This window comes from Phyllobates terribilis, unplaced genomic scaffold (genome assembly GCF_046119375.1).
Source record: "Phyllobates terribilis strain yellow unplaced genomic scaffold, ASM4611937v1 Scaffold_4__5_contigs__length_816908805, whole genome shotgun sequence".
Classification (NCBI taxonomy): domain Eukaryota; kingdom Metazoa; phylum Chordata; class Amphibia; order Anura; family Dendrobatidae; genus Phyllobates; species Phyllobates terribilis.
In genome coordinates, this window is record NW_027362764.1 from 701,828,490 (window position 1) to 701,855,847 (window position 27,358).

The following is a 27,358-nucleotide window of genomic DNA, read 5'->3' on the forward strand; positions in this document are numbered from 1 at the left end:
TTTTGGCTTTTTAATTTTTGTGCTGTTGTGTTCAACCATTTTTTTGTGCCTTTTATACTAAAGGATCAATAAAGCAATTCTTGTAAAGAAGATGTGAGTGTTGGCTATTGTTTGGACTGTAGCTATTAATGGAGTATTTTGCTGTGCACCTGAACAGGTGAGCCGATTGCTCCTTTTTTCAATAAGTAATAATTAGCTGATCTGCTGGGATCAACACAAATCCTGAAAGCGTGAATTGATGGTGGTGGTTGGGCATTCACAAAACTGCTCAGGCTATTCTCTATGGGGCTTCCAGAGATAGCAGAGACTAGTGCCCAGCATTTTCCAGCAATCTCAAAGAAAGCCATGTCTGGTATTCCAGCTCCGTCCCATGCCAGGTAGCTATGATGGTGGTGCAGACTCCCCTCAATCTGATACTGGTGTATCCTAGAAATAGACTATCCACTTTTCAGAAAGCCCCATTTAATGATCATCATCATATTAGCATTTGACGATTCCTTTTGCTTTTCGGGCACGGTGCAGCCGTGGTTTGGTTTACCTCAATTTGCACATTATTTTGAAGCAATAAACTTGGAAATTTCAGACTGGACCTGGAAATTATTGATTCCAGTAACATCCAACTTGCAATTACTGAAGCAGAACAGGCTCTGTTTGCATGGCATCGCGGCTAATCAATCAGCGCCACAACCGAGAGGTAGAGGACAATCGCGCTGTGACGAGCCGTGGGTGGGATTACAACATGTAATCTTTTATTTGTTGCACAGAACACACATCACATCTCGGCCGTATATATATTCCAATAATGGTTATAGGAAAGGACAGCCAGCAATTAACAGCGGACTGAACAGTGAGGGTTGTCAGAGCCCCCCTTATCTGCTCCGTCTCACAATACACCATGCAGCCAAACTGGCAGTGCGCTGGTATTTGTCAGATGGTCCGAATTATCCGGCTTAGATCAGCGAGTGTGATATCCTAATTACTTCTGCGGTGGGTTTCTGCCCCTCCCCTCTGATTTCCCACCTTCTCAAGTCAGAATGGTGGAGAGGACATGATGTACATAGTGGAGCAATAACCAGGGCACAGTCAGAGGAAACCGTGCCCTTATTTATGGATCTGCCACCAGATTTCATAATACAAACTGCACAAATTACTAAATCATACGGATGAGCAAAAGGATCTGCACTGTACGGATCCAGTGTACAGTTCGCTCCCCCGAGGAGGCAGTTGGCTAGGCCAGTCTTCGTGCCTCTGGCGATTACTAGACCCTGGGACATTATGTCATCATATGAGCCTTAGCCATGATGGATGTTCATTAGTAAATGCCGTAGGCACCCAGGATGCCGGGCCAAGGATACCGGCACCAGAAGTGGATACTGCTCTGGTCCGTCTGCCTCGAAGGAGCAAAGTGGACGCCGGTTGAGGACAGCGCAAATCTTTTTGCTCAACTCTACAAAATAGATATCTTAGACCTGATGAGATTGGTGTATTTACTTTGAAAATCCATGCCAGAATTGCTGTATAATCCTTTATGACAGCTACTCAGTGTAGCAAAAAAAAATGTAATATGTGAATATGCAGTAGAAAAATGACATGAGATACAAAAAAAACCCTATGCATTTCAAGAGGTAGATCATGATTAAGACTGGGTATGCCAATTGTAAGGATTTTTTTTTTGGGGGGGGGGGGGGTTTCTCTACAAGAATATGTTTTACTATGATCAACAAATTAAAAAATATATATTACTTTACCCTCTTGGCTGGACGAAGGAAAGGAATTACTTCTGAAAGCTTCTCAGTGTCCCTCCTCACTGCAGTGATCTCACACTGCAAAGTACAACCTGCAACTGTGAGCGCAGATTGACTACACCGGGACTCCTGAGCTCTCTGACTCTATGGCAGGATTAAAACTGCTCATGTCACGATCAGGATTATAAAGACATTCTCAAATGGGCTTTTTGAGAACTATTTCATAATGTTTGCTCTTTATACTGTGAAATCTGGTGACGTATCAGCTTTAAAGGGTTATTAAAAAGGTGATAACTTTGAGATTGGTGAAGGTCAGACTAATGGGACAACCACTGATCCTGAGAACGGGGCTCTTTAATGAGATTGCTCAAAAGAGGGGCATTTCTGAGATTATTAGGGCATTTGGAGTTCGCAAAGGTAAGTCTTCTATCAACCAGCCAGCCCATCCCTCTGAGCATCACGTAATGCTTCACATTCCCAGCGGTGGCGCTACAAGACAAATGAACGCTTTAGGACATGTTCCAGCACAGCAGTTGATTGCTAGGAGTTGCAGCAGCAGTTCAATTTTCAGGACTTTAAAAACACAGGGAACGAAAAATTTATCTCCAATAAGATTAAACATGTTTATTAGCAGGAATTCTGCATGGAAAAGCTGTGGATTAGACTAACTGAATGAAAATTAGGTTTCTGGCACTACACTGTGTTCCAAATTATTATGCAAATAATATTTTCTCAGATTTTCCCAAATTACCTATATGGATTGCAGTCATTGTAATTTTCCAGTCAAATAACTATTAGAGTACAATTGAAAGGTTTTTGTACAAACTGCCTATGATAACAGTATATATAAAAAACTCAAACTGCACTCAAAATGCATGTTCCAAATTATTATGCACAGCAGTTTTCAACCTTTTCATTTTAATAAAGAACAAAAAAATTGTCATTTTTGAAATTATAAGCGTTAGCAGGTTATTACAAACTGAAATCAAACAGTTTTCAACTCAAAACTTTATTCTAGGTGATGTTACATTTGCACATAGGACCCCTTGTTCGAAAGGAGCTTCTGAACTCTCTCATCCATTGAATTTGTCAGGTTTTGGATGGTTTCTGCTTTAATTGTTTTGCATGAGGGCAGAATACCCTCCCAGAGCTGTTGCTTAGATGTGAACTGCCTCCCGCCATCATGCCCTGTCTCATGCTGCATATAACACATCTGCATCTCTGGCTGCTATGGGCATAAAAGGGGACAAACTTATGGTGTGACCCCCATGCTCCCCTGACCTCAACCCCATTGAGAACCTCTGGAGCATCATCAAAAGGAGTGTCTATGATGGCGGGAGGCAGTTCACATCTAAGCAACAGCTCTGGGAGGGTATTCTGTCCTCATGCAAAACAACTGAAGCAGAAACCATCCAAAACCTGACAAATTCAATGGACGAGAGAGTTCAGAAGCTTCTTTCGAACAAGGGGTCCTATGTGAAAATGTAACATCACCTAGAATAAAGTTTTGAGTTGAAAACTGTTTGATTTCAGTTTGTAATAACCTGCTAATGCTTATAATTTCAAAAATGACCATTTTTTTGTTCTTTATTAAAATGAAAAGGTTGAAAACTCTGCTGTGCATAATAATTTGGAACATGCATTTTGAGTGCAGTTTGAGTTTTTAATTTTTTAAAAAATATACTGTTATCATAGGCAGTTTGTACAAAAACCTTTCAATTGTACTCTAATAGTTATTTGACTGGAAAATTACAATGACTGCAATTCATGTAGGTAATTTGGGAAAATCTGAGAAAATATTATTTGCATAATAATTTGGAACACAGTGTAGTTCTCTTGTACAAATCCGCACACTGTTAACACACTAAGGGTTAAAAAAAAATTCTATGCATCCATTTTAATGGCAAAATGGGCACATTCTGGCCCATCTTAAGTCGTTTCCTAAAGATATGCAGTTCACATATGTAACACAAGGGGGCGCCAAAGACAACAGAATAAAAGAGTAGGAGCCAGGAATATCCAGATCAGGGGGGTGAACGTGCAGAAGGAATCGGCTACACAAGTAGTAAGTTGTGTAATAGTTCACGTGCTGCCATCTGTCCATTATCCCTGCACCTTTAAACATGTGTGTGTATTCACTGCCTGGAAATCGCCCGAAGTGACAATTTTCAATTAATTGAAATAAAAACAGTCAAAAACAATTATTCTGACAAGCAAAGGTCAAACCAAGAGCAATTTAATAGAATAGTTTTATCTTTCCCTTTATGCTAGTATCCATTTTTTATTATTTTTTTTTTATTATTTTATTTTAAAGGAACTGTCCACATTTGAGGACATGTTTTTCCTTTTAGGTCACTGAGGCTACAAATCAATTTTGTAATTGGGCTTCATTAAATGTTTTGCACAGCTTGCCTCCTTATAGCCGCTGTGATGCACTGTCTTCTGCTGGCTGCAGAATGATTTAACTGAGAATCTGTCAGTAAGCCCACTATGATGGTTTGACTGGCCATTTGTAGCTTTTAGCTTTCTTTCACTGAGCTCCCCCCTCAGCTGATTAATGACCACAGACCACATCCAAGTTACTGATTCGCCCTTAGACTGAGCAGGGCTACACTCCTTTGACAATGAGAATAGTGACACTCATTTGTCAATCTATTAATATAATACTAGGAAGCAAAACAGAGTAATGCAACAAAGCACAGATCAAAGAAAAGATGCTCCAGAACTCTTTGTTTCTGGTTAACATGGGTATTATCTAAAGCAGCCATGTCAGGACAGGTGACAGGTCATCTTTTAAAGGGGTTGTCCACTACCTGGACAACTCATTTTAAAATAAGTAGTCCCATTGTAAATGACAAAATACATCAAATTCACTTCCTGCACAAGCACAGTTTTTTCGATGTCTACAGGGGCTTCAGGTGACATTGTTATGCTATGCGAGTCCTGCAGTCAGTCAGTGGCCGCTATTGGGTTGCTGCGCTATCCATACTTCCACTTATTCGAGGTTCATTCGAGGGAATGAAAAGTGCATTAGCCCAATAGCAGTCGTGGATTGGCTGCAGTGATCCACAGGGGTAAGAAAGAAGCTTATATCACAGATAATGATGATTACTGCACAGCTCCTGTTACACAGTTATAATGCAGGAGTTCCCCGTTCGGCCTCCTTGACTGCATATTTATAATATATGAGCTAAGAATATAATTATTTTATTTAGAAGAATATAAAGCAGAGGAAAATCACACTGTTTCCACAGCAGGCAGAGACGGTAACATGTTCTAGCTGGTCAGGTGATATGTACGGATTCATCATGGGATTTATAACAGAGCAGAGGAAGAACATGCAGAACGAGAGCTAGATATCAAGATGGAGTCTGAAGGAAAGAAAACAGATAATGATCATCGAATTATATACGCCACCCCATAATATAAAAAGTGAAGTATGGGGGACAATCAGGTGTGGGGGAAAGGGGAGAAGGGCAGTTAATGAAGCACTCCCAGTATATTTTACTATAAGGCCGGGTTCAAACGGCCCTATTTCATACTCCATATGTGATCCACAATGAAAAAAAATGATTTAAGGCCAGGTTTAGACAGCCGTATTTCACCGTATGTAAAGGAAGCAAAAAGCCTGGTCTGACCACGCGACTTCTGACTCAAACTGAAAGCTTCACCGGCATATATAAGGCTGTAAGTTGGGGTCAAGAGACCCTTGACCAGTGATCAGTCTGGGCATGATACGGCTATCTGAACCCAGCAGTAAACAATGGGCTGTCTGCCTACCTCAAGGACATGCCACATCTCCCAGGGTAAGACGCTGTTTTTCTCTTTTTCCTATCACAAGCAATGTCCACTAATAAATCAGTATTTTCTATAATAACATATGAGACTGGGTTTTCCAAGCTAAACACATTGAAAATCCTATTAATGTAGATTCATGTCTGAGCCCCCCAAAATAAGATGATGGAATAAGACGTAGAGATAAAACGACAAGCTGCAATCTGCTCCAGAGAAGAAGGCCCTTTAAGGTGACGGTAGGAGCCGGTTACACAGGGCTGCCGCTCCGCGTACATCTTACTGGTGTGAGTGCTATGATGGAAACCTCTTGTGACAGCCTGACATGTTTTGATAGGTGCTGAGGTAAGTAAACAGATTTTTTTAATTAGCAGAAAACGGCAAGCAAAGTATTCTACAGGGGGGGTAACGGAGATCTGAACGCTTAAATGTTAGTTTAAGCATACTGACTATGACTGGCCTCTTCTAGAGAATTTTAATTTTTTGGATAGGATTTTGATTCAGGAGGTCAAGCAGCTGTGCGGAGGAATGTATCACAATCAGACCTCAGTTCATGACAGATTGCAGGGAAAACGGCCAAATATTTATTACCTTAAAGAACAGGGTCACTCGGCTTTGTTTTTTCTGTGTTCTCGCTGCATACTGAGGACTGGTTTAGCCTCAAATCTTTCATTTGCTTTTTGTCATTTATAGGAAAGGAGGTAAGAGGTACAGGCAGGGGTGCCAACGTACACAGGGGGGGGAACGGTGCAGAATAAGAGGCGCAGTGTAGAGCGGCCCGTGCTCGTCTCATGGGCCTGACATGAAAACTGCTAATGGCTTTTTGAGGTTTTGTACATGTGTAATCCTATATATTGCGGTGCGTGTGGGACAGAATAATTCATGCTGAAGCAGAGCTGTTAATGCATCTTGGGGAGCTGAGGGACATCCGTGTAGGAGCTGTAGTAAGGGCTGTATGGGTCATCACCCAGCTTTCCCCCCAAAAATGACCTTTTTAAAAGTTGTCCCAAAATGGACATTATCTATTTACCGTACAAGTGACCAATGTCTGATCACTGGGGGATCCACTGTGGGACCGCCATGATCACTGGAAGACTGGAGAAACTTGGGAGTGGTTCCATTCAATGAATCAGCGTGGTACGTGCATGACCACCGCTACATACAACTTCCTCCTCTACACTACGGTCAGTCATGCCATGACCAATCGAGGGGCTAAAGCCTTCCATTACAATGGTTTGTGAGACCCCCAAAAATGATTTATCTCCTATCCTGTGGACAAAGTGGTTGCGCATCAATTCACAAGACTCAGACCGTGGGCCAAGTGAGCAATCTCTGGCACACTGACGGGAACCCCAAGAATCACCCCCTACCTAATGGCATCCTTAGCCTGTCTTTTGTTTAGCCGGCTTTTCCTGACATCTCGCCAGGCTCACTAATCAAAAGAAGAGCCATGGATGTCAGACAGGAGCCCATACCTGCCAGCCCTCGTACACTGACTGGTGGTCTGCTGGTTGGCAAGAGTTCTGAGCAGCTTTTCGGCAAAGGAGTCAATGAGTGATCTGACAAATGTAAGGATTTATTTAGACAAGGAGATAATTGGAGAATGCACATTCTCGATAATGGACCCGTGTAAACATGCCAGCTATTACATGCTGAACTGTTCATCTGTAGGATGATTAGATCGTTTAGGACAACAAAAAATAATCACCCTTAATGGCCACACATTGCCCCGTGTAAGCAGGGGATGTGAAGTTAATAACTCGATACTGTATGAGGACACAGACGGCAGTATTAGCGATGGTTCCGTCTATATCAATCTGTGCTCATTTGCGACCTTAAGTCTGGCCAGGTGGATGCACTATTGAAGTCCCCATTTGCTTATGTGTAAAAGATTATCAGCAAAGGGAGAGGAGCAAATATGCAGGCAGATCTTGTATCTACCTGGCTATCACAAATAGGAGATCTACCATAAGTTGTGAATGCAAGAAAGTGCCAATAATCCCGCGCTCCTCTGGGTCAAGGAAGGGATGCAATACCCAGTGCTTGGTTAAGAGTCCATTTATTTAAAAACTAAAATCAGACACGTTTCGTGGACGCCCTATCCACTTCATCAGTGCATTGCTTGAACTGATGAAGTGGACAGGACGTCCACGAAACACGTCTGGTTTTAGCTTTTAAATAAATGGACTCTTAACCAAGCACTGGGTATTGCATCCCATCCTTGACCCGGAGGAGCGCGGAATCATTGGCACTTTCTTGCATCCGCAACTTATGGTACTCAGACCCTTGAGGTTTGGAGTCTCCTGCAACACTCCATTATACCATCATATGAGTTGTGCATTTCATCTTTTTTCCTTTATACCACTACTTGTCTGGGTAACAGCGCTATTGGCACCCCCTCTCAATCTTATTGCAAATAGGAGATCTAAATTAGTGGGAACCAGGTAAAGATTTTATTACAGATTTTCTTTCTGTAAAAGGGTTACATGTATTTCATGACCTATATACAGGATAGGTTATCAAAAGCAGAGACTGGTGAGGGTCCGATGCTCAGCAAACCCACCAATCAGATAGCTTAGCTCTGGCAGAGGCTGGATGTAAACAGATTGAATGAAGCTAGCACCATATAAAGTGTAGCAGCCGCTGCTGGATCCTGCAGTACAACACCTTACTCTGCAGTAGCCAGCAGGGCCCCTACACTTGGAATGGAGTTGTGCTCAGAAACTTCTTTCCAAGTGATTACATCCAACCGCCAGAAGAACAAAAACAGACGATCAGTGGAGGTACTGGGTGTTGGACCACCAATGATCGGCTATTCATGAGCTATTCTGTAGATAGGTAATGATATACCCATGCCTCGACAACCACTTTAATGTAGGCAAATTACCTGGCACTATTAATGGGTATGTTGGCACTATGTGACTGCTGAAAATATCATTGGAAACCTATTCCGACATGTCAGGTTTATATAAAGGGTCTGTGCTCTGTGGTCAAAACAGGCTCAGGAGGAACTCTAGCTGGGACTATGTTTGAGGGGAATTCCTTGCTGCCGTTTTGGATAAGTAACATGTTAGGGTGGGGGCTTGCATGCAAAATAAGTCAACTCAATTGATGTTTTCTTAAACCCATTCTGAAAAGCTGAGATGTACCCGAGAAAAGCCAATAAAAGCAGAAGAAATATTTACTAAATCTAATAAAAAGGTAAAAAAATAAAATTGAACAAAAAGGTTATAAGTGAACTCTAAACATGGGAAAAGGCATGGCAGAAAGGAAAATTACACATTGAAGAGCTATACACACAAGCAAGCTCCATGATTTCCAATCACATAGGTACAGACCTGTCCAGCTTTTTTTACTTTACTCTCTGGAGAACTGGGTATGTCAGCCTTTTCCTGACTACGTCCACAACGCACGGCATTACCAACACAAACATAATGACTACATTTCCTAACAATGAAACTGTATCCTCTTGAAGTGCTCAGTTATCTGGATTAGAGGACATGGTTGTTGCTGATGATGATGCAGATCATCCTGCTGATTAATCCCGCTGACACAGTGCCAGGAACCATTCCCTACATGCCGTCTAGTCGGTAGCAGAACCCTATTCTGTAATGATGGGGATAGGTTATGCAGGCGGACTTCTGGCTTGCCTTCAGCACCAGCTTGTATGTAAGTATACAGTGGGTGAAATAAATAATGAACACGTCACCAATTTTTTAAGTAAATATATTTCAAAAGGTGCTACCGACATGAAATTCTCACCAGATGTCGGTAACAACCCATCCAATCCACACAGGCAAAGAAATCAAATCATAGATGTCCAAAACTTGTGTGTAATAATGAGAAATGACACAGGGAAAAAGTATTGAACACATTTACTGAAATTTATGAAATACTTCGTGCAAAAGCCTTTGTTGGTGATGACAGCTTCAAGATTCCTCCTGTATGGAGAAACTAGTCGCATGCATTGCTCAGGTGTGATTTTGGCCCATTTTTCCACCCAAACACTTCTCAAATCCTGACGGTCCTGTGGGCTCCTTCTATGAACTCTGAGCTTTAGTTCCTTCTATAAACTTTCCATTAGATTCAGGTCCAGTGTTTGGCTGCTTCATTCTAGCAGCTGTATTCTCAGAAACCAATTGAGCATTTTCTTGGCTTTGTGTTTGGGATCATTGTCTGTTGATATGTCCACCGTCATTTCATCTTCATCATCCTAGTAGATGGCAGCAGATTTTTATCAAGAATGTCTTGGTACATTTGTTCATTCATCCTCCCTTCAATAATATGAAGTTAGCCAGTGCCATAGCATGGTAAACAGCCCCACACCATGATATTTCCCCTCCAAAATTCACTGTTGGTATGGTGATTTTGGGGTGAGATCTGCAGTGCCTTTTGGCCTCTATATACGGTGGGTATTATAGCATGCAGAGAGTTCAATTTTGGTCTCATCAGACCAGACTATATTCTCTCAGTATTTCACAGGCTTGTCTAAATGTTATTAATAAAAAGTTAGACATGCTTGAACATGCATTTTGTCCAGCAATGGAGTCTTGGGTGGTGAGCGTGCATACAGGCCATGGAGATTGAGTGCATCACCTCTAGTTTTCTTTGAAACAATTGTACCTGCTGTTTCCATGTCTTTCTGTAGCTCTCCACAGGTGGTCCTTGGGTCTTATACAACTCTTCTGATAATTATTTTCTCTCCTCTCTCTGAAATCTTGCATAGAGCACCTGGTCGTGGCCGGTTTATGATGAAATGATGTTCTTTCCACTTCCGGATTATGGCCCCAACAGTGCTCACTGGAACCTTCAGTAGTTTAGAAATTCTTCTGTAACTAATGCTATCAGTATGCACTCCAACAATAAGGTTGCAAAGGTCTTGAGACAGCTCACTGGTTTTACACATCATGAGAGGTTTCTTGTGTAGCACCTTAATAATGAGAAACTTTTTCATAGGTCATCAGTTGAACCAGCTGGTATTCTTTTTCACTAAGAAGCAGGAATAATTTGTAATTACTGATAGATTTCAGCTGGTATCATGACTTTCCGTGGCTTTTTGCACCTCTCTTTCTTCATCTGTTCAATACTTTTTCCCTGTGTCATTTCTCATTATTACACATAATTTATATACATCTACGGTTTGATTTCTTTTCCTATGTGGATTCGACGGGTTGTTACTGACATCTGGTGAGAATTTCATGTCGATAGCACCTTTAGAAATATATCTACTTAGAAAATTGGTGACGTGTTCAATACTTATTTCACCTGCTGTGTATATTGCGGCACTTATATAAATAATCACGAGACTTGCTGTATACTGGAAAAACGACAAAAATGGGCAGTGAATAAATATATACCCACATCAACATAAAAATAGCTACTGGAATTTGAAATGCATGTTGTACATGTCCAAAATCATATGCTCACAATGAAAATCTAAAACAAAAAATAAGTATCAAAATATTCAAAGTCAAAACATGTAATTTCTTCTAAGATTATAAAGACTTACTGAATTTTCATCCTCCTCCTCGAGTTCTCTTTGCTGCTCCTCATGTCTTTTCGCCTTGATATCCATCGCTTCTGTGATGAGATCTCGGAGAATGGACACCGGTTTAGCATTTTTAATAAAGGTGTGCTGCGGGGAAAATACAGACATTATTACAACATAATCTAAATGGTTTCATTTTCTTTGTCACACTTGAAACTAAGTGCAAAACTTCTATAAAAATAAAACGATAAATTTATGTTCAGACCTGTTTATTGCAGCCCACGGTGTACAATGCTAGTGCACATGAGCAGTTTTCTTGATGTGGAAAAATATGCAGCGTGCACTATTAGGCTACGTTCACATGCAGCCTTTTTTGCTCTCTCTTTTGCATATTAAAAGCAGCTCTTTACAGTACTGACAAAAGCTATGAGATTTCAGAAATGTTAGGCAAATGATTGTTTTTTTCCCTGACTAAATTTGAGAAGTGACTTGTTTTTGACAATTCTTCAGTATTTAATAACTCAAAAAAAAAAAAAACAATAAGAAAGTGGGAAAAAAAACAACTAACTTTTCTTAAACATTTACCCTAGACAAAAACACACAAGTAATCTGCACCCAAACAACGAACCTAATACAAATTGAAAACACTGAAAAATTTTGAATGCAGCAGTTTTACAGCCTAGAGAGCCGGTTTTGGCTGCAGCAAAAATGCTGAGTGTGAACATAGTCTTCTCATCCATTATAGTCATCCCAATAGATCAGTGCATGTAATGGTAGATTCCTGCACCCTCCACAATGCAAACTAGTGCACGAAGCTGTGGAAAGGACTGGTCTGGGAATGCAGACGATCAGTTGAGTCCAGCCTTAGGGCTCTTTCAAATATCGGTTCTTTGGGTATGTGAAATATCCATTATTTTTAAGAATAGCTCACAGACCCGTTACAATCAATATGCCTTTTCACATATCCTTTTTTTGAAGACCGAGACATGTACCTGCTTAGAAAAAAATGGATTCGAGATGGCTTGTAAAAAGTGATACACACCATAAAGAAGTTTGGCAAACTGAAAAATGTAAAAAATATAGACTAGCCTTAGGGTGCTTTCACATTGCATCTAGGGTCATGTTCGCTAGTCCCGTCGGGGAATACGTCCAAACCCTCAGCACAATGGGATCCGGACCTATGCGTCAACAAGGCCATAAACTAATTGTGCCAGCAGAGGAAACGTGAGCTCTGACGCGCATCATTTCCGGGAGTGTGCGCCTACTGGAGGCGGACACTCAGACACATCATTATATTCAGCCCATGTCAACTCGAAAGCATGAGATTATGTACATAAAAGAGTAAAATCTATTTCAGTTATTAAACTGATAAAAATAATTCAATAAGCCATACTGGAATACATGATAAAAAAAAAAAAAATAGAGAAAAGATTTATCTGACTAATTAATTTGTACAGAAATTTATTTTCATATACACTACTCAAAAAAAGTTACGGATATTTGACTTTCGAGTGAAATTTTAGGATGATCCTAAAATGCAATCTAGCCTTTCAAGTGAACTCAGCGCTGTTCACTGATGAAGGTTGATTCACGCTGAGCAGAAACGATGGCCACCAACGATGCTGGAGACATCAAGGAGAGCGCTATGCACCAGCCACTGTTGTCGCCAGATTAGCCTTAGGTGGTGGTGGTGTTACAGTGTAGGCAGCTGTGTCTAGTCAATACAGAATTGCCCTACACTGTGAAAGGCAGTGACAAGCCTCTACTAATTGAATAATATAATTAATCCAGTGATTAATCCAGCAGGAACAACACAGGCCTAATTTCATCTTGATGGACAACAATGCTCCAGATCATCAAGGTTGAATCATTAGGGAATGGCTGCTGGAGACAGGGATACCTCAAGTGGAGTGGCCTACACTTTCTCGGGACCAGAGTCCCATAGAAAACCTGTGGGATCAGCTGAGTCGCAGTGTAGAGGTTCATAACTCTGTAGCCCAGAACCTCAATGATGTGAGGGTCACCCTTCAAGAAGAGAGGGATGTCATGCCTCAGCAGACAAGAACTCCACTTGTGAACAGCAGGAGACGTCGTCAAGCTGAAAAAGATGATCAAGGTCTCATGACAGGTTATAGAGACATTGACATCTTTTGTTGGGGTATACCTACCACTGTTGTTGGCTTTTGTTTCAATAAATTGTTTGCTTCTACTTAAATGCCCTACTTTCATGATAAATTAACAATGTAGTATGAACTTTTTACATTTTGCAAAAATTTTACCCGAAAGCCAAATATTATACACTGCTCAAAAAAAAAAAAAAGTGAACACTCAAATAACACATCCTAGATCTGAATGAATGAAATATTCTCATTGAATACTTTGTTCTGTACAAAGTTGAATGTGCTGACAACAAAATCACATAAAAATCATCAATGGAAATCAAATTTATTAACCAATGGAGGCCTGGATTTGGAGTCACCCCCAAAATTAAAGTGGAAAAACACACTACAGGCTGATCTAACTTTGACGTAATGTCCTTAAAACAAGTCAAAATGAGGCTCAGTATTGTGTGCGGCCTCCACGTGCCTGTATGACCTCCCTACAATGCCCGGGCATGCTCCTGATGAGGTTGCGGATGGTCTCCTGTGGGATTTCCTCCCAGATCTGGACTAAAGCATCCGCCAACTGCTGACGCACTCCAGCCACATGAAATCTGGCATTGTCTTGCATTAGGAGGAACCCAGGGCCAACCACACCAGCATATGGTCTCACAAGGGGTCTCATGATCTCATCTCGATACCTAATGACAGTCAGGCTACCTCTGGCGAGTATATGGAGAGCTGTGCGGCCCTCCAAAGAAATGCCACCCCACACCATTACTGACCCACTGCCAAACCGGTCATGCTGAAGGATGTTGCAGGTAGCAGATCGCTCTCCATGGCGTCTCCAGACACTCTCACATCTGTCACATGAGCTCAGTGTGAACCTGCTTTCATCTGTGAAGAGCAAAGGGCGCCAGTGGCGACTTTGCCAATCCTGGTGTTCTGTGGCAAATGCCAAGCATCCTGCACGTTGTTGGGCTGTGAGCACAACCCCCATCTGTGGACGTCGGGCCCTCATACCACCCTCATGGAGTCTGTTTCTAACCGTTTGTGCAGACACATGCACATTTGTGGCCTGCTGGAGGTCATTTTGCAGGGCTCTGGCTGTGCTCCTCCGGTTCCTCCTTGCACAAAGGCGGAGGTAGCGGTCCTGCTTCTGGGTTGTTGCCCTCCTACGGCCCCTTCCACGTCTCCTGGTGTACTGGCCTGTCTCCTGGTAGCGCCTCCAGCCTCTGGACACTACGCTGACAGACACAGAAAACCTTCTTGCCACAGCTCGCATTCATGTGCCATCCTGGATGAGCTGCACTACCTGAGCAACTTCTGTGGGTTGTAGAGTCCGTCTCATGCTACCACGAGTGTGAAAGCACAACCAACATTCAAAAGTGACCAAAACATCAGCCAGAAAGCATTGGTACTGAGATGTGGTCTGTGGACCCCATCTGCAGAACCACTCCTTTATTGAGTGTGTCTTGATAATTGCCAATAATTTCCATCTATTGTCTATTCCATTTGCACAACAGCATGTGAAATTGATTGTCAATCAGTGTTGCTTCCTAAGTGGACAGTTTGAATTCACAGAAGTTTGATTCACTAGGAGTTATATTCTGTTGTTTAAGTGTTCTCTTAATTTTTTTGAGTAGTGTATATTGTATTGTATGTATGTATTTGAGTATTTGATACATAGCCGATTTTGGAAGTTTTCCTACCTACAAGGAATGGAGAGGTCTGTCATTTTTAGAGTAGGTACACTTCACCTGTGAGGGACAGAATCTAAAAATAAAAAACAGAAAATCACATTGTATGATTTTTAAATAATTAAACTGCATCTTATTGCATGAAATAAGTATTTGATTACCAACCATCTAGTAGGAATTCTGACTCTCACAGACTTGTTAGTTTTCTGAACTCATTACCTGTATTGAACGACACCTGTCCAACCACTCAATCACACTCCAACCTCTCCACCATGGCCAAGACAAAAGAGCTGTCTAAGGACACCAGGGACAAAATTGTAGACCTGCACAAGGCTGGGATGGTCTATAGGACAATAGGAAAGTAGCTCGGTGAGAAGGCAACAACTGTTCACACAATTATTAGAAAATGGAAGAAACACAAGATCACTTTCAATCTTCCTCGGTCTGGGGCTCCATGCAAGATCTTGCCTCATAGGGTAAGAATGATTTTGAGAAAGGTCAGGAATTGGACCAAAACTACACGGGAGGACCTGGTCAATTACCTAAAAAGAGCTGGGACCAGTGTCTCAAACATTACCGTTAATAACACTCTACGCTGTCATCTTGCAGGGCACAAAAGGTCCCCCTGCTCACGCCAGCACATGTCCAGGCCCGTTTGAAGTTCGTCAATGAACATCTTGATGATCCAGAGGAGGAATAGGAGAAGGTCATGTGGTCAGATGAGACCAAAATATAACTTTTTGATATCAACTCCACTTGCCGTGTTTGGAGGAAGAAGAAGGAGGATGAGTACAAACCCCAAGAACACCGTGCCAACTGTGAAGCATGGTGGGGGAATCATCATACTTTGTGGGTGCTTTTCTGGAAAGAGGACAGCACAACTGAACCGTACTGAAGTGAGGATGGATGGGGTCATGTATCATGAGATTTTGGCCAACAACCTCCTTCCCTCAGCAAGAGCATTGAAGATGGGTCATGGCTGGGGCTTCCAGCAGAACAATGACCCAAAACACAGCCAGGGCAAGCAAGGAGTGGCTCCGTAAGAAGCATTTCAAGGTCCTGGAGTGGCCTAGTAAGTCGCCAGACATGAAACCAAAAGAAAATCTTTGGAGGAGGCTGAAACTCAATGTCGCCCAGCTACAGGCCGGAAACCTGTATGGAGGAGTGGGCCAAAACCCATGCTGTAGTGTGTGCAAACTTGGTAAAGAATTACAGGAAACGTCTGACCACTAATTGCCAACAAAGGTTTCTGTACCAAATATTAAGCTCTGTTTGTCTATCGCATCAAATACTTATTTCATGCAATAAAATGCAAATTAATTATGTAAAAATCATATAATGCTATTTTCTGGATTTTTTTTTTTTTTTTTTTTTTTTTAAGATTCTGTCTCTCATAGGTGAAGTGTACCTACGATAAAAATTACGGACATCCCCATTCTTTGTAGGTGGGAAAACTTGCAAAATCGGCAGTGTATCAATACTTCTTTTCCCAACTATATATATATACACACACACAAACACATATATATACACTGTGTGCAGAATTATTAGGCAAGTTGTATTTTAGAGGATTATTTTTATTATTGATCAACAACTATGTTCTCAATCAACTCAAAAGACTCATAAATATCCAAACTTAATATTTTTGGAAGTTGGAGTGGGTTTTTTTTAGATTTGACTATCTTAGGAGGATATCTGTTTGTGCAGGTAACTATTACTGTGCAGAATTATTAGGCAACTTAATAAAAAACAAATACAATCCCATCTCACGTGTTTATTTTCACCAGGTAAACAAATATCAGTGCACAAAATTTAGAAAAAACATTTCTGACATGCAAAAACAAAAACCCAAAAAATTAGTGATCAGTATAGCCACCTTACTTTATGATGACACTCAGCCTTCCATCCATAGATTCTATCAGTTGCTTGATCTGTTTTCGATCAACATTGCGTGCAGCAGCCACCACAGCCTCCCAAACACTGTTCCGAGAGGTGTACTGTTTTCCCTCCCTGTAGATCTCACATTTTATGATGGACCACAGGTTCTCTATGGGGCTCAGATCAGGTGAACAAGGGGGCCATGTCATTATTTTTTCTTCTTAAAGACCTTTACTGGCCAGCCACGCTGTGGAGTAGTTGGATGCATGTGATGGAGCATTGTCCTGCATGAAAATCATGTTTTTCTTGAACGATACAGACTTTTTCCTGTACCACTGCTTGAAGAAGGTGTCTTCCAGAAACTGGCAATAGGTTTGGGCGTTGAGCTTCATTCCATCCTCAACCCGAAAAGGTTCCACAAGTTCATCTTTGATGATACCAGCCCATACCAGTACCCCACCTCCACCTTGCTGACGTCTGATTCGGAGTGGAGCTCTCTGCCCTTTACTGATCCAGCCTCTGGCCCATCAAGAGTCACTCATTTCATCAGTCCATAAAACCTTTGAAAAATCAGTCTTAAGATATTTCTTGTCCCATTTTTGACGTTTTATCTTATGTTTCTTGTTCAAAGGTGGTCGTTTTTCAGTCTTCCTCACCTTGGCCATGTCCCTGAGTATCGCACACCTTGTGCTTTTTGATACTCCAGTAACGTTGCAGCTCTGAAATAAGGCAAAACTGGTAGCGAATGGCATCTTGGCAGGTTCACGCTTGATTTTCCTCAATTCATGGGCAGTTATTTTGCGCCTTTTTTGGCCAACACGCTTCTTGCAACCCTGTTGGCTATTTGTCATGAAACGCTTGATTGTTTGGTGATCACGCTTCAAAAGTTTGGAAATTTCAAGACTGCTGCATCCCTCTGCAAGACATCTCACTATTTTGGACTTTTCAGAGCCCGTCAAATCTCTCTTCTAACCCATTTTGCCAAAGGAAAGGAAGTTGCCTAATAATTAAGCACACCTTATATAGGGTGTTGATGTCATTAGTCAACACTAGGGTTGAGCGAGTATGTTCTGTCCGAGTATGCTCGGGCCGAGCTCCGAGTATTTACAGCTGCTCGGTGATCAGGTTAAATCGCTCCCATGTACATGATTTGCAACTGTTTGACAGCTTTATTACATGTGAGGAATGTGTAAGAAACAGACATTCCTCACATAGTCGCAAATCATGCACACGGGAGAGATTCAACCATATCACCGAGCAGCTGTAAATACATGGAGCTCAGCCCGAGCATACTCGGCGAAAGGGTTAACAGAACATACTCGCTGAACACTACTCAACACCCCTCCTCATTACAGAGAGGCATATTACCAGATTTACTTAATTGGTAGTTGGCTCTCAAGCTTATGCAGCTTAGAGTAGGACAACATGTATAAAAAGTATCATGTGATCAAAATACTCATTTGCCTAATAATTCTGCACACAGTGTATACATATACACACACACATTATTGTTATTATTTTTATACACACATATACAGTACAGACCAAAAGTTTGGACACACATTATCATTTAAAGATTTTTCTGTATTTTCATGACTTTGAAAATTGTACATTCACACTGAAGGCATCAAAACTATGAATTACCACATGTGGAATTATATACATAACAAAAAAGTGTGAAACTACTGAAAATATGTCTTATATTCTAGGTTCTTCAAAATAGCCATCTTTTGCTTTGATGACTGCTTTGCACACTCTTGGCATTCTCTTGATGAGCTTCAAGAGGTAGTCACCGGAAATGGTTTTCACTTCACAGGTGTGCCCTGTCAGGTTTAATAAGTGGGAATTGGGAAAACTTTGAAAGTGTCCCCAAGTGCAGTTGCAAAAACCATCAAGCGCTACAAAGAAACTGGCTCACATGAGGACCGCCCCAGGAAAGGAAGACCAAGAGTCACCTCTGCTTCTGAGGATAAGTTTATCCGAGTCACCAGCCTCAGAAATCGCAGGTTAACAGCAGCTCAGATTAGAGACCAGGTCAATGCCACACAGAGTTCTAGCAGCAGACACATCTCTACAACAACTGTTAAGAGGAGACATTGTGCAGCAGGCCTTCATGGTAAAATAGCTGCTAGGAAACCACTGCTAAGGACAGGCAACAAGCAGAAGAGACTTGTTTGGGCTAAAGAACACAAGGAATGGACATTAGACCAGTGGAAATCTGTGCTTTGGTCTGATGAGTCCAAATTGGAGATCTTTGGTTCCAACCACCGTGTCTTTGTGTGACGCAGAAAAGGTGAATGGATGGACTCTACATGCCTGGTTCCCACCATGAAGCATGGAGAAGGAGGTGTGATGGTGTGGGGGTGCTTTGCTGGTGACACTGTTGGGGATTTATTCAAAATTGAAGGCATACTGAACTAGCATGGCTACCACAGCATCTTGCAGCGGCATGCTAATCCATCCGGTTTGCGTTTAGTTGGACCATCATTTATTTTTCAACAGGACAATGACCCCAAACACACCTCCAGGCTGTGTAAGGGCTATTTGACCAAGAAGGAGAGTGATGGGGTGCTACGCCAGATGACCTGGCCTCCACAGTCACCAGACCTGAACCCAATCGAGATGGTTTGGGGTGAGCTGGACCGCAGACTGAAGGCAAAAGGGCCAACAAGTGCTAAGCATCTCTGGGAACTCCTTCAAGATTGTTGGAAGACCATTTCCGGTGACTACCTCTTGAAGCTCATCAAGAGAATGCCAAGAGTGTGCAAAGCAGTCATCAAAGCAAAAGGTGGCTACTTTGAAGAACCTAGAATATAAGACATATTTTCAGTTGTTTCACACTTTTTTGTTAAGTATATAATTCCACATGTGTTAATTCATAGTTTTGATGCCTTCAGTGTGAATGTACAATTTTCATAGTCATGAAAATACAGAAAAATCTTTAAATGAGGTGTCCAAACTTTTGGTCTGTACTGTATATTACACACACACACACACACACACTTATGTTATATATAAGTATATTTCGCAAACTGAGAAATGCAAATAAGAGGCAGCATGAAGGTCATTATTCCCAATGTTTATTTCCCCAAACTTGTGTTCCATGACTGTAAGCGTGGAGAATCTGTAACCTGAGCCATACAGCAGGGGAAAAAATGATAATATCTTCTGTAAACAAGGAAAGGGCTTAATTTGAGTCATTTCCAAAATATCTTTAAACCAAATTAAACTACAATTAGCCCGTTTTGGAGGCGATGTAGTCATGCACATGTGTAACCCTACACTGTATACGTACAGCAGGCACAAACCTACATTAAGTGTAAACCTTCTGCTCCCGCTGGTATTAATGTTTGACCACTTCAAAGGACCCCACCAACTGCCAAAGAACGATGCACTTTATGCATTCAGATACGGAACGGCTGTGTGGTGCTTGGGGAGGTTAGACGACTTCCCGACGAATCTAGTTATAAAAAAATCTGTTTCATCAGATAGATAAACACACTTAATAAAATATTTGTGAGGGCAGTGAAGATCGTCCATCATTATACATTTCCCACTGTTCTTTGATCAGCCGAGCAGGATATTTGATAGGGGGGGGGGGGTCTCGGTGCTGAACCTTTGGTAGTATTGGTGTAGAAAGCTATTAAAAATGGAGTTCTGGAGTGAGATCAATCAAGTAGCGCTGATATTTAGCGTTGATGCTCTATGTATCTTTGAGCATCAAAGTTGGGTTTTGTCTATTTAGATAAGTTCTGAGAAGTTCCCGTAATACAAAAGACAATCTATTGCATGAAATCTATTTAAAATGAATGTGTTACATAGATTTATAATGTGCAAATTACCTCTTCATAGAGGAAGGACTTGAACGCTAGCACTACCAATTGGAAGCAGCAATCCTAAAAGTCAATACTGAGCCTTTAATTTAACAAGTCTTGCCACATGACTTAGGATAAAAGCCAAAGCAGAATCTCAATTTGCAGACAAGTGTTTCGGGGTGTTGCCCCCCTCCTCAGTACAAAGCAAGTGGTCTGATTTAGCTATATGAGGCCTCTGACTGGGTTCAAAGGGGTGGCATGCCTGAAATGCAAATGTAATTAGACTTATATGCAATGCTCCTCCAGGAAATTAAATATACAAGTTGCCTCTTTAATTTCCCAGAGGACCATTACATGGTCTATAAGTCTCCTTACACTAGCAAGTCACTCTCCAAAAGGAGAAACATTACTACATGGGTTTAGAAAACATTTATGGCAATGTATTTTATGTAATATCACGATCTGTGTTAAAAAAAAAAAAAAATTAATAATCTTGCATTTTTCACACTGGCCATTGGGGCAACTTTAGATTCATATTTTCTTTCTTTTCAGGCAGAATTTTCAGCAGGCTCCTTATAACAGGCAGGATTACAAGGTAACACCTCTATACACAGTTGATAATATCAGATCTACCAATCACAATAAGCAATGATACAGCTGCTCCTACCCCCCCCCATCTCTTCACAATTACCTTAGCACACGCTCATTAGGTGCTTTAGTACATAACATAGGGTCTGAGTCAGTCTATTGCTGCTAATCTATATATATAATCGTCTTATTCTGTCTGTCTGTCTGTCCAGGAAATCCCGCGTTGCTCATTGGTCCGGCAGCGGACAATCAGCGCCGCGGGATTTCTGAAAAAAGATGGCGGCCGTTAGCGGCTCATCTGCGGGACGGAGCTCAGCGGCGATGCAGCCGAGAGATGACCGGCGTGAGGCGCTCATCTCCCGGCCGGTACCAGCAGAAGGACCTCAACCGCCGGTCCCATCTGCAGGACGGAGATGCAGCCGGGAGATGAGCGGCGCGAGGCGCTCATCTCCAGGCCGGTAGCAGCGGAAGGACCCCGACCGCCGGTGCCGCTGACCTCCATGAGGAAGGGAGGACCGGGGAGCGGCGCTGCGGGTCGGGATACTTCTGCTGCGAGCACCCACTCATGTCCCGGGTTCTCGCTGCGGAAGTAGCCACACAGGCAGCGCCGCTCTCCGGTCCTCACCAAGACGATTCGATGATGGGTCGCGGTCTTCGGACCCGACCAATCACTGATCTTACCGCAAAAGTTTAACACCGCTGTGCTGATTGGTCGCGGACGCTGCCCGCGACCAATCACCGATTTGGGCGCCACATTTAAATATCGGCCGCGACCAATCACCGATCTTGGCTCCACATTTAAATATTATATATATATATATATATATATATATATATATATATATATATATATATATATATATATATATATATATATATATATATATATATATATATATATATATATATATATAAAAAGGACTCCGGCAATGTGAGCTCATTATTTGCTCAAGCTCAATAAATATTCCTTTAAGTAACAAAGGTTATCGCCTGGAACTCTTAGGGCAACAAAGGAGTTAAATCATCCACACCTCAGCCGCCTTTCCGTGTGCATGTCCATTGATCCTCTCTTTCTACTGGGAATTTCCACATTGCAAGCACAAGGCTCGCAATAATCTTAGATGTTGCCCTCCGCCATGGAGAGCAGCACATTCCACGCACTCTATGTCACTGACCTAGAAGAAGTCACTCGCGGGGCCAAGCTCCAGGATCTGTTAATCATTTGGGCAATCAGTGAATACCAGCACTTACAGAGCTGATATTTATTTCATTTGGAATGCTTCCATCTTAAATCAGATATCTGAGTAACTAGCTCATAAAAGTTATTCAATACCAAAATAAGAAGTGTTATCTCCAGAAAGAGGAGGGTTGTGATATGCGGTAATTTACAGCATCATGAAAGAATAGCTTTCCAGGGCTTCAATGTGCAAAGGGAATTACAAAGGTTTCTGAGCTTCGCGTGAACTTTTGAAACTGATCAGGTTAAACTTCAGTGGACAGCCCAAAACGCGCTACTATTTTTAGGTCTTTTTTTTTTCTTTTTTTTAATGCACAAGTCATAGCATTGAAAAAATGATTCTATCCATCATTAAAATGAGGACAATATCACATTTAAAAATGTATTCATCTTACAGGAGTACTTTTTCTCCTTACGTAAACATAGTTTAAGTACAGTCATATGAAAAAGTTTGGGCACCCCTATTAATCTTAAGCTTAATGTTTTATAAAAATTGGTGTTTTTGCAACAGCTATTTCAGTTTGATATATGTAATAACTGTTGGACACAGTAATGTTTCTGCCTTGAAATGAGGTTTATTGTGCTAACAGAAAATGTGCAATCTGCATTCAAACAAAATTTGACAGGTGCATAAGTATGGGCACCCTTATCATTTTCTTGTTTTAAATACTCCTGCCTACTTTTTACTGACTTACTAAAGCACTTTTTTTGGTTTTGTAACCTCATTGAGCTTTGAACTTTATAGCCAGGTGTATGCAATCATGAGAAAAGCTACTTAAAGTGGCCACTTGCAAGTTGTTCTCCTGTTTGAATCTCCTCTGAAGAGTGGCATCATGGGCTCCTCAAAACAACTGTCAAATGATCTGAAAACAAAGCTTATTCAACATAGTTGTTCAGGGGAAGGATACAAAAAGCTGTCTCAGAGATTTAACCTGTCAGTTTCCACTGTGAGGAACATAGTAAGGAAATGGAAGAACATAGGGACAGTTCTTGTTAAGGCCAGAAGTGTCAGGACAAGAAAAACATCAGAAAGGCAGAGAAGAAGAATGGTGAGATCAGTCAAGGACAATCCTCAGACCACCTCCAGAGAGCTGCAGCATCAACTTGCTGCAGATGGTGTCACTGTGCATCGGTCAACTATACAACGCACTTTGCACAAGGAGAAGCTGTATGGGAGAGTGATGCGAAAGAAGCCGTTTCTGCAAGTACGCCACAAACAGAGTCGGCTGAGGTATGCAAAAGCACATTTGAAGAAGCCTATTTCTTTTGGAAGAAGGTCCTGTGGACTGATGAAACCAAGATTGAGTTGTTTGGTCATACAAAAAGGCGTTATGCATGATGGCAAAAAAACACAGCATTCCAAGAAAAACACTTGCTACCCACAGTAAAATTTGGTGGAGGTTCCATCATGCTTTGGGGCTGTGTGGTCAATGCCGGCACTGGGAATCTTGTTAAAGTTGAGGGACGCATGGATTCCACTCAGTATCAGCAGATTCTTGGCAATAGTGTTCAAGAATCAGTGATAAAGTTGAAGTTACGCAGTGGATGGATCTTTCAGCAAGACAATGATCCAAAACACCGCTCCAAATCTACTCAGGCATTCATGCAGAGGAACAATTACAATGTTCTGGAATGGCCATCCCAGTCCCCAGACCTGAATATCATTGAACATCTGTGGGATCATTTGAAGAGGGCTGTCCATGCTCGGCGACCATCAAACTTAACTGAACTGGAATTGTTTTGTAAAGAGGAATGGTCAAAAATACCTTCATCCAGGATCCAGGAACTCATTAAAAGCTACAGGAAGCGACTAGAGGCTGTTATTTTTGCAAAAGGAGGATCTACTAAATATTAATGTCACTTTTCTGGTGAGGTGCCCATACTTATGCACCTGTCAAATTTTGTTTGAATGCAAATTGCACATTTTCTGTTAGTACAATAAACCTCATTTCAAGGCAGAAACATTACTGTATCCAACAGTTATTACATATATCAAACTGAAATAGCTGTTGCAAAAACACCAATTTTTATAAAACATTAAGCTTAAGATTAATAGGGGTGCCCAAACTTTTTCATATGACTGTATGTAGATTAGCTCTCCTCTAAAAGGAAGAAAACTGTTTCTCCAGTATCACCTATAAGTTGCTCTTCTCTAAAGTGCCCCATACACAAGACAAACATCGGCTGACTCCAAGGATGCACACGACTTCGGCCAACAGTTTTGTGTGCATATAGGGGCCTCGGACAGATTATGTCAGGGGAGTTAAAGGGATTTTTCTACTAACAAAAGTTGATTTTAATCAATAGATATTGGAATAATAATAATTTCTACAATTGCATATGTTAAATAAAATGTTCCTGTGCTGAAATAATCTTATAAATGTGCCCCTGCTGTATTGTGTAATGGCTGTGTCTGACCGTGCAGGAACATGGTCTGATCATACCACAGCTCCTGGGCAAGGGAGGAAGCAAAAGAGTATACTGATATTACAGAATGGAATCACAGCTGATTCTTTCTGTGAGGCCAAACATTTCCCTGCCTGTTTTTAAACAATGCTCTACTTCAAAGAAATAATCATTTACGATCCCATGCTGTAATGTCTGTATACTTTTTTCTCTCCCCTGCCCAGGAGATGTGGTATGATTAGACCATGTTCCTGTACGGTCAGACACAGCCATTACACAGTACACAGCAGGGGAACGTTTATAAGATTATCTCAGCACAGGAACATTTTATTTAACCCCTTTACAACCCAAGGTGGTTTGCACGTTAATGACCAGGCCAATTTATACAATTCTGACCACTGTCAGAGGTAATTACTCTGGAACGCTTCAACGGATCCCCCTGATTCTGAGATAGTTTTTTCGTGACATATTGTACTTCATGATTGTGGTAATATTTCTTCGATATCACTTGCGTTTATTTGTGAAAAAAACGAAAATTTTGAAAATTTTGCAATTTTCAAAATTTAAATTTTTATGCCCTTAAATCAGAGAGATATGTCACACAAAATAATTAATAAATAACATTTCCCACATGTCTACTTTACATCAGCACAATTTTGGAACCCAGATTTTTTTTTATTGGGGAGCTATAAGGGTTAAAAGTTGACCAGCAATTTCTCATTTTTCCAACAAAATTTACAAAACCATTTTTTTTAGGGACCACATCATATTTAAAGTCACTTTGAGGGGTCTTTATGACAGAAAATACCCAAAAGTGACACCATTCTAAAAACTGCACCCCTCAAGGTGCTCAAAACCACATTCAAGAACTTTATTAACCCTTCAGGTGCTTCACAGGAATTTTTGGAATGTGGAAGAAAAAAAATGAACATTTAACTTTTTTCACAAAAATGTTACCTTAGACCCAATTTTTTTTTATTTTCGCAGGGGTAACAGGAAAAAATGGAACCCAAAATTTGTTGTGCAATTTCCCCTGGGCACGCAGATACCCCATATGTGGGGAAAAAACACTGTTTGGGCGCACGGCAGGGTTCAGAAGGGAAGGAGCGCCATTTGACTTTTTGAATGTAAAATTTGCTTGAATAATTAGCGGATGCCATGTTGCATTTGGGGAGCCCCTGATGTGCCTAAACAGTGGAAACCCCCCACAAGTGACACCATTTTGGAAAATAGACCCCTCAGGGAACTTATCTAGATGTGTGGGGAGCACCTTGAACCCCCAGGTGCTTCACAGAAGTTTATAACATTGAGCCGTAAAAATAAAATTTCACATTTTTCCCACAAAAATGTTTTTCAGCCCCCACTTTTGCATTTTCATAAGGGTAACAGAAGAAATTGCACTATGCAGTTTGTTGTACAATTTCTCCTGAGTAAGCAGATACCCCATATGTGGGGGGAAAACCACTGTTTGGGCGCGCGGCAGGGTTCGGAAGGGAAGGAGCGTCATTTGACTTATTGAATGTAAAATTTGCTTGAATAATTAGCGGACGCCATGTTGCGTTTGGAGAGCCCCTGATGTGCCTAAACAGTGGAAACCCCCAACAAGTGACACCATTTTGGAAACTAGACCCCTCAGGGAACTTATCTAGATGTGTGGTAAGCACCTTGAACCCCCAAGTCCTTTACAGAAGTTTATAACATGGAGCCGTGAAAATAAAAAAAAAAATCTAACTTTTTCCACAAAAATTATGTTTTAGCCCCAATTTTTTTTATTTTCACAAGGGTAAGAGGAGAAAATGGACCCCAAAACCTTTTGTGCAATTTCTCCTGAGTACGCCAATACCCCATATGTGGGGAAAATACAGTGTTTGGGCGCACGGCAGAGTTCAGAAGGGAAGGAGCACTGTGTGACTTTTTGAACGCAAAATCCGCTGGAATCGAGAGTGGATGCCATGTCGCGTTTGGAGAGCCCCTGGTGTGCCTAAAAAGTGGAAACCCCCCACAAGTGACCCCATTTTGGAAACTACACCCCTCAAGGATTTTATCAAGGGGTATAGTGAACATTTTGAACCCAGAGGTACGACACAGAATTTGATAACATTAGGTAATCATATTGAATAAGTTGTCATTAGTCTTGAGCGCAAGTGCTCACTACTTGAGTTTGCATCGGGTACTCAGGTATGCACCATGTATCACGTGTGCTCGAGCGACATGCTCGAGTCCCCACTCGCATGTTTCATGGTTATTAAACACCCAAAAAAAACATGGGGGGATCGTTCGTGCATGGCAGGCAATCCCCAAGAGGTTTTTTTTGGCCACGAAACATATGGGGCGGAGACTCAAGCACCAGCAATACTCAATGCATACCCGAGCACCAGATGCAAACTCAAGTAGCGAGCACTTGAGTTCAACACTAGTTGCCATATCGTCACCTTTTTTGTTTTTACTTTTGAAAAAAAAAACAACCCTAACCCTACCCTAGCCCAACCCTAACCCCAACCCTAACATTAGCACAACCCTAACCCCAACCCCAGCCCTAGCGTTTATTTTTTACGTCGTTCCTAGTGCGGTATAAGTGATTAGACGATCTTATTCTTCGGGTCGGTGCGA

General features: G+C 41.5%; 1 protein-coding gene across 1 annotated transcript in view; it reads right to left on the reverse strand.

The window, feature by feature from the left end:
• STK3 (serine/threonine kinase 3) overlaps nucleotides 1–27,358 on the reverse strand; it is a 231,141-nt gene that overhangs the window by 85,066 nt on the left and 118,717 nt on the right. Inside the window, exon 8 of the mRNA XM_073679611.1 lies at nucleotides 11,047–11,172. Coding sequence (XP_073535712.1) covers nucleotides 11,047–11,172 — 126 coding nt within the window. The remainder of the gene's footprint in view (nucleotides 1–11,046; nucleotides 11,173–27,358) is intronic.